The 11,383-nt window shown below is 42.4% G+C and overlaps 1 protein-coding gene across 2 annotated transcripts in view; it reads left to right on the top strand.

The window, feature by feature from the left end:
* The window catches only part of spcs2 (signal peptidase complex subunit 2), a 14,583-nt gene extending 9,517 nt beyond the window's left edge, over positions 1–5,066 (top strand). For both annotated transcript variants that reach the window (XM_043692542.1, XM_043692543.1), the window contains exons 4-5: positions 1,576–1,710; positions 2,142–5,066. In XM_043692542.1, the coding sequence (XP_043548477.1) occupies positions 1,576–1,710; positions 2,142–2,328 (322 nt within the window). In that variant the 3' untranslated portion in view covers positions 2,329–5,066. The remainder of the gene's footprint in view (positions 1–1,575; positions 1,711–2,141) is intronic.
* Positions 5,067–11,383: the final 6,317 nt, after the last annotated feature.

Here is an 11,383-nt window from a genome sequence, read left to right as displayed (position 1 = left end):
GTTTGGGGGTGGCGGAAGTGGCGGCGGATGATGCGCTGTACATGGAGGTTAGTGGGGTGGTAGGTGAGCACCAGTGGGGTTCTGTCCTGGTGGCGGTTGGAGGGGCGGGGTTCAAGGGCGGAGGAGCGGGAAGTGGAAGAGATGCGGTGGAGGGCATCGTCGACCACGTCGGGGGGGGAAATTGCGGTCCTTGAAGAACTTGGATGAGGTATAAATAACTTGGATGAGGTAATCAGATGCAACATTTCCAAGTTTGCTGATAACATAAAATTGGGTAATGTTGACAGAAGGAGGCTTCAATGTGATTTAAACAAGTTGAGTGGGTAAACCGTGCAGATGCAGTTCAAAGCTAATTATGAACTTAAGCATTTTGATGTGGAAAACAGAAAGGAAGGGTATTATTTAAATAGTATTATAGGGATTTAGATATCCTTAAATACCAGTCAATGAAAGCAGACAAACAAATGCAGCAAATTGTATTTTGCAAGAGGAATTGAGTTGAAGGGCAGAGATGTTAAGGCCTCAGTGAGACCACACTGAGTGTTGTGAGAAGTTTTGATATCCCTACCCAAGAAAGGATATACTTGGTATTCGATGGAGTGTGCAGCAGGGGTTCACTCGGTTGATACTGGGGTGGCAGGGCTGTCCTTTGAGGAGAGATTTTGATTGACTGGCTTGTATTCACTGGAGCTGAAAAATGTGTTGCTGGAAAAGTGCAGCAGGTCAGGCAGCTTCCAAGGAGCAGGAGAATCAATGTTTCGGGCATAAGCCCTTCTTCAGGAAGGTGTGCCAAGCGTGCTAAAATAAAAGGTAGAGAGGAGGGACTTGCTTGACACACCTTCCTCATCCCTGAAGAAGAGCTTGCCCGAAACGTCGATTCGCCTGCTCCTTGGATGCTGCCTGACCTGCGCTTTTCGAGCAACACATTTTTCAGCTCTGATCTCCAGCATCTGCAGTCCTCACTTTCTCCTCGTTGTATTCACTAGAGCTCGAGATCAAAGTCAAGATTAGAGTGGTGCTGGAAAAGCGCAGGAAGTCAGGCAGAATCCGAGGAGCAAGAAAATCAGCGTTTCGGCCAAAAGCCCTTCATCAGGAATTGAATTCACAAGATTCTAGAAGGATGAGAGGGGATCTAATTGAAACATATGACATTCTACCAATGCTGAACAGACTAAGTGCAGAGAGGATGTATTCCTTGGTTGGGAGTCTAGAACTAGGCGGCAAAGCCCTAGATATGAGGTAGATAGCGTCGGCCTGAGATAATAAATTTCTTCACTCGAGTATTGTGCATGTGGAATTCTGGACCTCAATGTTGAAGGCCAAATTACTGAATATTTTCAAGAAAGAACCATACGTTTTTAGACTTTAAGCACAAACATGGAAATGTGGAGAAAACAGGAATATGGCATTGAGAGAGGATTGGCTTTGATCCTGTTCAGCAAGTATTTCATATCTTATTTGAGTAGATTATTCAGCTTCTCCAGCGTGTTCGGACATTCAATAAGAAAGTGACTTTTCTAATTATACACATGCAAGTGGTGCTAAAGTCTCTGGTTTTCTTTAACATATCTATACCTATTTTGTTATGATGGGGATTCTTACGTTTTATACCTCTTACAAAGAGAGAAGCATATTTTTAATTGCCATACAGAAAGACCCAGCTGGATTGGATCCCGGTGACATCTGGCAACTCTCATCATCTCTGCGGAGGTATTGAATTGATTTTCTCTTTTTAACAAGTTCATTTTAATCTCAAACTATTTAATTATTTCAGTTGATAATTTTGGTTGAATGCAATGATACTGAGCAGTTGGAGGTAGCCCTGTTTGACTGAATAGACTTGTTCTTTGAGGCTGAAGGGTTCAGCAAATGCACCAGAATCTTTCATATTGCTGGGCGTTGGCTGTGCCGCTATGGTTGGTCACTACCACCAATATTTTAACAAGCAGCTCGTAGCTTATTTATAGAGATTAGGGGTTTCGGAGCTGATTTGTCTGGCCAACCATTGAAAGATTAACCACATGCCCCTGCACCAACAGTCTTTACTGAAAGTTGTTTGTGGGGATAATTGCAAAGTACTAACTGATTTTGAATTATTTTCTCACTTTTATTTTGCATATTATTAATTTCTGCTGTTTTAGGTTTGATGATCAGTACACCTTGAAGATGACTTTCATTGATGGGCGAACCAACCAGGAGCGGGAGAGGGAGTTCACCAAGTCTCTCGAGTACTTCTTTGATGAATCTGGTACCCTGGTTATGGATTTGTTTGAGGTGGAAGTGTCCAAGCTTCATGATTCCTTGGGGAAGAAGAAAAAAATTAAATAAGAACATGTGTGCTTCTTTGCATTATGTTGTATTGCTGAGATAATGCTTGCAAAGAAAAGGGGAGAAAAAAAACACTTTGTGGAAATATCTTTGTTGTGATTGCACCCTCTTCAACACTGATTCTCCTTTGGATTGGAGGAGCACTTCACATTTTCTAAATTCGTTCGGCCGCGGCAACTTGCATTTATACAATGCCTTCAGCTTTGTGGAAGGGTCAGGTGTGATGCCACAACTTCAACTGGTCTGGTCCAACCTTAGACTGTCTCTACTGAAAAATGATGGATTTGGTGCCTAGGGATTGGAGTTTGTGGGTGGGCAAAGGGGTTTTCATGTTTCCAATATAGTTAGAGGACTGGCTGGAAGGGATAGCAAGGATGCATTCTTGGAAAATATAGATGTTCAAATACAGACTATCTTGAGAAAATACAGTGCAACCTTCCTACTGCTGTGACACATACTGTTTATTCCTTGCACATGAAGTTTTGTCAACAACTACTTATCCTTTGTTAATATCCATTATAGAACGTGGGGGCAGAAATAGTTGGTATCATTCAGGGGAGCTGTAACAGAGGGGACAACGAACCAGTTTTGGCCTTTCAGTTGAGATTGTTGCCTTGTGCCAGATACCACAGAACAATCAACCTTTTGGAGTTGTGCTCACTTTGAGTAGGGAGTTAGAGGAATTTGTTGACTGGACTGTTTGATGTCATGAGCTGTGCACTTTCTGTTGGGCAGAAGTGGACTTTGGCCAGTATCTCTTGATTTTCCAATGGGCTGTGTAGGTCCAGATTGTAATCTGCTGGGATGACCTTTAAAGAGGGCTGTCTTGTGTTTCTAGCCCATTTGCACTAAAGTAATGAGCAGTGAGCTAGAGAATGAACCAGTGCAGCTACTGCACATTGTCCCTCAGTGACTCCAAGGACATGGTTCAGGTGAGGTTAAGCTTCAATGTATCAGAATCTGTAATTCCAGTGATGGTAGATGAGTTCAAACTATCACTGCTGTCAATTTCTTCTGCTCTTCAAAATAGTGCTGATCCAAGAATGGCAATGGAGTTTTCTTTCTAACATCTGGCTGGTGGACATCCCACTTTACAGATGTCATCTCTTGTCAGTGCCAAGCTGTATTGGTATTGCTAGGCCTCTCTGAGGTATTACTGATTCCCACCTGGAGATTAAGCCTAATCAAACTTTAGCAACAGTGTTTTCAGAAGAGAATTGATCCCAACAAAGTGACATGTCTACTTAACCAACACTGCACACATCCTTGTAGATGCTGGTTACATTTTTTGGGAGGAAGAGCAGAAACTGTTTGCATTGTTCAGTTCCTTTATTCTATTTATTTTTAAAGTTTCACACAGCAAACCTTCGACAAGTTAGAGTCAAAGCAATTGTATTTTTATACCCTCCACTCTAAATTGTTCTGATATTGGTCGAATAAAATAGAACAAGGCAGTGGGCAAGCAGTTGGCTGCCTCTATTTAGGGGAAACGTCTAAGATTTATTGTGGGGGGTTTGTGACCTATCCCAGGCAGCGGTAATCAGTGTCTTCGGTCTCTTGTGTTCTGTCTAAAATCTTGTCACAGTGTAGATCGGCCTGTAATGACTCTAAAGAAACTTGCCCTTCAATGCTGAATGGTGTAATGAGTGAAAGTGAGAGTATTTGTGGAGCAGCATTGTCCCTTTGTGTGTCCTTTGAAAAAAAAAGTCTCAAACGTGTTCATCTACACAGCCCCTTTTGTGACTTGGGATTTCTCAGAAGTGCCCAACAGCCAGTGAAAGTACTCTTTTGAAGGGTTATCTTGACAGAATGTGGGGAAATATGGCATGCAATCAACAACTGATCAAAATGTTGTTCATTCCTCAAGCCCACTTAATGGGCAAAGGCACTGAAGCATAGAATACCATTGTCTGTGTTGCCCTCCAAGTCTGTCATCGTTTTGATCTGGATGTTTGCTGAAGCTAGCTCTGAAGCATTCTATCTCTGCCATTGAGTACTTGGACCATAAATAATATATCCTTAGAAGATAATGGTAGATCTTGAACTATTGGTAGCTGTTTGGTACAATATTTGATTTTGAGAGACCATTTTGAGTTGAGAATCATCTATATTCGTATTCGACTGAAATTACACACGGTACCAAAGTGTATAGATATATTTTCTGACCGTCTAACAGCTTCAAAGATACTTTACTGATACTAGATTTTTTTTCAAACTGCCCTGTTGGAGATTTGAACTTCTGTTCCAATGAACAGCTACTCCTGTAATATGACATTCCACCCTTTTGGGAGTGGAAAAAGGTTTTAAGTGTGAATACTGGTTTTATCTGGCTGTGGTCTCTTAGAAACTGTTGAAATCAAATCTACTTTGTTCACTGGTAATTTTAATGTGATTGATTAGACAGTATTCCATTATCTTATAATTTGTGAAAGTTAGTGATTATCCTATAAGAACTTGCATTGACATTGCATCTTTACACAGGAAACTATCCTGTGCACTTTACAGGACAATGGATTGAGCTACTGAGCTGATGTTAGCACATATGACCAGGGTTTCATGAACGGTGTTGATTCAAGTTGGAATTGTACCATTTGTTTTATGTTGCCTGTGCATAATCTTTCTACCAAAATTAATTACTTCGTAATTCACTGCACTAAATTTCAACAGCCACACATCTGTTCATTTTATCAACTGCTCTGTATTATCCTCATAGTTCACAATACAAATTTCCAACAGTATTGCCCTCATGAACCGATCTATTACCTTTTAAAATGAAACTAAAGGAAGTTAGCTAAACACAATTTGCAGGATGTCGTCTTTTTGAGCTTAATACTCCATAACGTGGTGCTTATTTACCTTCACAACCGTTGGATTTTAGATTTGTATAAACTGCACAGGCCACCAGAATCAGTCTTCATAATTCAGCAACTGATGGATACCCTCACCGAGCTTGACCTGCCAATTGCAAATTTATTGGGGTTTGGCTATTGAGACTTCTTGATCACAACTTAGATTCCCAAGTGTGAGCTTGGTAAAAGTAAGGACCAATATAGGGTGATCTAATCCAAAAGTTGGATGAACCCTACTGTGAGAGGGAGTAGTAGTTAGTTTTCAGTGTAAGTAAACCAAAGTGGCACTCAGCAGGCAAAAGCAACGTGATCAGTACTTCTCAGGGTCAAACTGCTTCCTTGTAGTAGGAGGAAGAAGCAAGAAAAAGTTCCCTAAAATTTGTATATTTCATCTCCCTAGCCAGCTGGTAAAGAATCAGTAGTGTTTTGGAAACTGACTTATAACAACTAATGTGTATAAGCCATCAATGGCATGTGGGATGTGAGCACCTCCCTAGCAAAGAAATGGTGTAGACCTGAGAGAGTAACTGTTTGTCAGTAGAGTGTTAGCGAGACAAAGCGAGATAATGTCCCAAACGACACTCACTATTCCTTGATATGTCCTGGCCAATCAATAGTATAGGTCAAGCAGAAGTGTTGGTATGCAGCAGGTAGGAAGTTGCTCTGGTGTCTTCAACATTGACAGTGAACACTATGAAATCTCTTGATGTCAGGTTAAACATGGGCAAGGCTATCTCCTGGTGATCATCACATAGTGTACTCTGTTGACTGTGAGACCAAGAGCATCAGTGCCACATATTATTTTTAAAATTGGATATTATTGTATAGGTATGGTTTGTAAGTTTGCAAATGACACTAAAATTGGCGACATAGTGGACAGAGAAGACAGTTATGTTTGAGTAGAATGGGAGCTTAATTCGATGGGCTGAGGAATGACAAATGGGATTAGTTTAGGATATCTAGTTAGCATGGATGAGTTGGACCATTTCTGCTGGTCTGTTTCTCTACTGTATAATTCTCTGACTCTGACTGATGAATCCATACTCCTCCACGCTCCTATTAAGCATTGAGGGTAGCAGGGTTGTAGAATGTACTTTTGGTGATGGATACAGAAATACCCACCCAGATTAGCTTGGCAGCAACGCTACTGATCGACCTGATTGAATCTGTGCTGTATAATTCTATTAGTGTATAATGAGGGAGAATCATATACGACCTCATCCTCAGTAATCTGCCTGCAAAAATGAATCTATGCCAATATTGCTATGAGTGATCACTGGACCATCCTTGTGGAGACGAAGTCCCACCTTCACATTGAGACTACGCTCTATCTTGTGTGTCATCAGTCACCATTTTTCATGGTGATAAACAGATCTAACAATTCAAGACTAGGCATCTGTGGGGTGTGGGCCAAACAGAATAAGCAGTAACTCATAGACTGAACTAAGTGACCCTGCATTCAATGGTTCAGATCTAAGCTCTGCAGTGCTGCCTTATCACTTGATACCTATGACTACAAAATTTATTTATCTCCGATTTTAGACTAACAATTGATCTAGCATCAACTGCCATTTTAAGGGAGTTCCAAACTGCTAGTACCCTATTGGGGGAAGTGATGGTGCAGCAGTATTATTGTGAGATTATTGATTGAGAGACTCAGGTAATATTCTGAAGATCAGGTTTCGAATCCTGCTGTGCAGCTTATGGAATTTAATTTCAATAAAAATCTGGAATCAAATGTCTGATGACCATGCAATTGTTGCCAGTTGTCGGGAAAATTCCCATCTGGTTCACAGATACCCTTTTGGGAAGGAAACTGCTGGTCTACATGTGACTCCAGACCCACAGCAATGTGCTTGAACCTCAACTGCCCTGTGCAATTGGGGATGGGTAATAAATGCTGGCCTAACTGTTGATGTCTGCTTTGTTCTGCAAATCTGGACAACACAAGTTTTCTGTATAACAGCAGTAGCTTTATTATTAGACAGCTGGCTAGAGATTCAAAGCATCTTCCTCACAAGTCTCTGCCTTACACCCAGAGACAGTATATTTTATAGAAATTGAAAAACTGATCAGTTACATGGATGATTGTCATCACATAATTTAAAGTAGGTAATTATGAATTTACAAAACCCGATGAATGTTGATGTCCTGTGATAATGTGTGAATGGACTTTAGAAACCAATGATCGTATCTTCCATGATATGTATTGATGGAAAGAAATTAAAGCAGAAAGGTTTTGCCTGCTAAAAATGGGGTACTCACATACCTATGCTAATATGGAGGGGAGGGAAATGAGGGGGAATTCACATCCCGATGTTAATAGGGAGGGAAAGTGAATGAGGATTTGCATACCTATGCTAAAATGGAGGGGAAGTAAGACAATTGGGAGAGGGCGGCAGTTAAGTGGGTTGGGGGCAGGCCTATTAGTCCTGTCTGGAAAGGACAAAGATCTTGTCTAGGCTTTCTTGCATGGAATGGGGGAATCCACATGTGTGCATTGAAAGAATACAGGCTTTCAGTTGCTGTTGCAGTAAGTCCTTTGGTAGTGGGATTTTTGACTCAAAAGGTCCCAATGTGCACAGAAAGAGAAGTAAAGAACATTGTAACTTCCTCATTACCAGATCCTGTGAAAAAATAAAATAGATAAAAACCACAGGCATCCTCCATCATTGATAGTAGCCATGCATAGCATCTACAAGATGCTCTGCAGAAATTCACTAAAGATTCTTACATAGCTCTATCCAAACACATTATTACCCTTCCTAGAAGGCCCCATATATTTTACAGAAGACATGGGAACACCACCCCCTGCAATCCCCTTCCAAGCCATTCACCATCCTGACTTGGAAATATATTGTTGTTCCTTCAGTTTTGCTGGGTGAAAATCCTGGAATTCCCTCCCTAAAGGTTTTGTGGCTCTACTTACGGCACATTGACTGCAGTGGCTCAAGAAGGCTGCTCACCACCATCTTTCTCAAGGGCAACTAGTGATGGGTAGTAAATGCTGACCAGCCAACAATGCCCACAAGTGAATAAAAAAGTGAGACTTGTCTACTCCAGGAAGGTTAGCTCAAGGATACTGCGAGGATACTTAGACTCCAGTAATTCAAGAAGGCAGCTCACAACCACTCAGCTTACTGCCTTGCCACTCTGTCTCTCCTTAATCTGTTCAGACAGAAAATCTTCCAAAGATATCTCTGATTTTCTAATTTTAGCTTCTGGAGCACCACCAATTCTAATCAGTTCACTACTGTGCCTTTTGCTGTCTGAGTCCTAACTTTTAGAACTCCTTCCACAAACCTCACCATTTCTGTACATCCCTTTCCTACTTTAAAACAGAAAATAATCTCCTTGACGAAGCTTTAGGAGATCAACCTGAACATCTTATTCGGATCAATGTCAGATTTCCTTTTAAACCCTCCTTGGGCCATTTTATTATGTATAAAGTGCTGTTTAACAAAAATGGGTAAAAACAAGGACTGCAGATGCTGGAAACCAGAGTCTAGATTAGAGTGGTGCTGGAAAAGCACAGCAGTTCAGGCAGCATCCGAGGAGCAGGAAAATCGACGTCTCGGGCAAAAGCCCTTCATCAGGAATAGAGCTCTATTCATGATGAAGGCTTTTGCCCGAAACGTCGATTTTCTTGTTTAGCAAAAATGTATGAAATAGTTCTCTAACGCATATTATTAAATTATTTGCCTGTAGAGGGCACCCATGCTACACGGAGAAATGGCTTATATGAAAACCAAACCAGAAGCCACTTACAAGGGCTGGGAGAAAGTGAGGTCTGCAGATGCTGGAAATCAGAGTCGAGAATGTGTTGCTGGAAAAGAACAGATCAGGCAGTATCCAAGGAGCAGGAAAATCGACGTTTCAAACCAGGTCCCTTCATCAGGAATGTCGGTCCTCGTGGATGGAAATGGAGAGGTCTAGAAAGGGGAGGGAGGTGTCAGATGATCCAGGTGAATTTAAGGTCAGGGTGGAATGTGTTTGTGAAATTGATGAACTGTTCGACCTCCTGGTGGGAGCACGAGGTGGCGCCGATGCAGTCATCAATGTAGCGGAGGAAGAGGTGGTGAGTGGTGCCGGTGTAACTCCTGAAGATGGACTGTTCTACGTAACCGACAAAGAGACAGGCATAGCTGGGTCCCACATGGGTCCCCTTGGCTACTCCTTTCATCTGGAGGAAATAGGAAGACTGGAAGGAGAAATTGTTGAGGGTGAGGACAGTTCAGCCAAACGAATGAGAGTGTCAGTGGAAAGGTACTGTTGGGGACGTCTTGAGAGGAAGAAATGGAGGGCTTGGAGGCCCTGGTCATGGCAGATGGAGGTGTAGAGGGACAGGATGTCCATGGTGAAGGTGAGGCATTGGGGGCCGGGGAAACCAGTCTTGGAGGACGTGGAAGGTGTGGGTGGTGTCCCAAACGTATGTGGGGGGTTCCTGGACCAGGGAGGATAGGACAGTATCGAGGTTGTTGGAGATGGGTTTGATGGGGCAGGAGCAGGCTGAGATGATAGATCGGCCGGGGTAGTCAGGCTTGTAGATCTTGGGTAGGAGGTAGAATCGGGTGGTTTGGGGTTCCCAAACAATGAGGTCGGAAGCTGTGGGTGGGAGATCCCCTGAGGCAATGAGGTTGTGTATGGTCTGGGAGATGATGGTTTGGTGATGGGAGGGTGCGGTCATGGTCGATGGGGCGGTAAGAGGAGATGTTTTCGAGTTGGCGCCTGGCTTCAACGGTGTAGAGGTCTGGACCTAGTGCTTTGCAATGAACCAGACTCTATAAAAGATCTTAAAGTAAGGGGTTTGGTGATGGAGGGTGAGGTCATGGTCGATGGGGCGGTAAGAGGAGATGTTTTCGAGTTGGCGCCTGGCTTCAACGGTGTAGAGGTCTGGACCTAGTGCTTTGCAATGAACCAGACTCTATAAAAGATCTTAAAGTAAGGGGACCCTTAGGAAGTAGCGACCGTAATATGATAGAGTTCAGTCTGGAGTTTGAAAGGGAGAAGGCAAAATCGGATGTAATGGTGTTACAGTTGAATAAAGGTAATTATGAGGGCATGAGAGAGGAACTGACCAAAATAGACTGGAAGCAGAGGCTAACCGGGAAGACAGTAGAGCAAAAATGGCAGGAGTGTGTAGGTATAATTGAGGACACTGTACAGAGGTTCATTCCCAAGAAAAGAAAGATTAACCGGGGAGGGATTAGACAACCTTGGCTGACAAAGGAAGCCAGGAAATGTATTAAAGAAAAAGAGAGATCCTATAAAATGGCTAAGAACAGTGGGAAATCAGAAGATTGGGAAGGATACAAAAGCAAACAGAGGATAACAAAGAGTGTAATAAGAAATGAGAGGATCAAATATGAAGGTAGGCTAGCCAATAATATTAGAAATAATAGTAAAAGTTTCTTTCAGTACATAAGAAACAAACGACAGGCAAAAGTAGACATTGGGCCACTTCAAACTGATGCAGGAAGCCGAGTGATGGGAGATAAGGAAATAGCAGGAGAACTTAACAAGTACTTTGCGTCAGTATTCACAGTGGAAGACATGAGTAATATCCCAAAAATTAAAGGGTGTCACGGGGCTGAGTTGAGTATGGTTGCCATTACGAAAGAGACAGTGCTAGAAAAGTTAAAAAGTCTTAAAAGTGATAAATCTCCTGGCCCCGATGGGATACACCCTAGAGTTCTGAGAGAGGTGGCGGAGGAAATAGCAGAGGCATTGGTTGAGATCTTTCAAGAGTCACTGGAGTCAGGAAAGGTACCGGATGATTGGAAGATGGCTGTTGTAACCCCCTTGTTCAAGAAAGGATCAAGGCAAAAGATGGAAAATTATAGGCCAATCAGCTTAACCTCGGTTGTTGGTAAAATTCTAGAATCCATCATGAAGGATGAGGTTTCTAAATTCTTGGAAGAACAGAGTCTGATTAGAACAAGTCAACATGGATTTAGTAAAGGGAGGTCATGCCTGACAAACCTGTTGGAATTTTTTGAAGAGGTAACAAGTAGGTTAGACCAGGGAAACCCAGTGGATGGGGTCTATCTAGACTTTCAAAAGGCCTTTGATAAGGTGCCACACGGGAGGCGGCTGAGCAAGGTGAGGGCCCATGGTGTTCGAGGTGAGCTGCTGGGATGGATTAAGGATTGGCTGTCTAACAGAAGGCAGAGAGTTGGGATAAAAAGTTCTTTTTCAGAATGGCA

The sequence above is a fragment of the Chiloscyllium plagiosum genome, chromosome 6 (assembly GCF_004010195.1).
Source record: "Chiloscyllium plagiosum isolate BGI_BamShark_2017 chromosome 6, ASM401019v2, whole genome shotgun sequence".
Taxonomy (NCBI): Eukaryota; Metazoa; Chordata; class Chondrichthyes; order Orectolobiformes; family Hemiscylliidae; genus Chiloscyllium; species Chiloscyllium plagiosum.
This window is presented reverse-complemented; position numbering and strand designations above follow the sequence as displayed.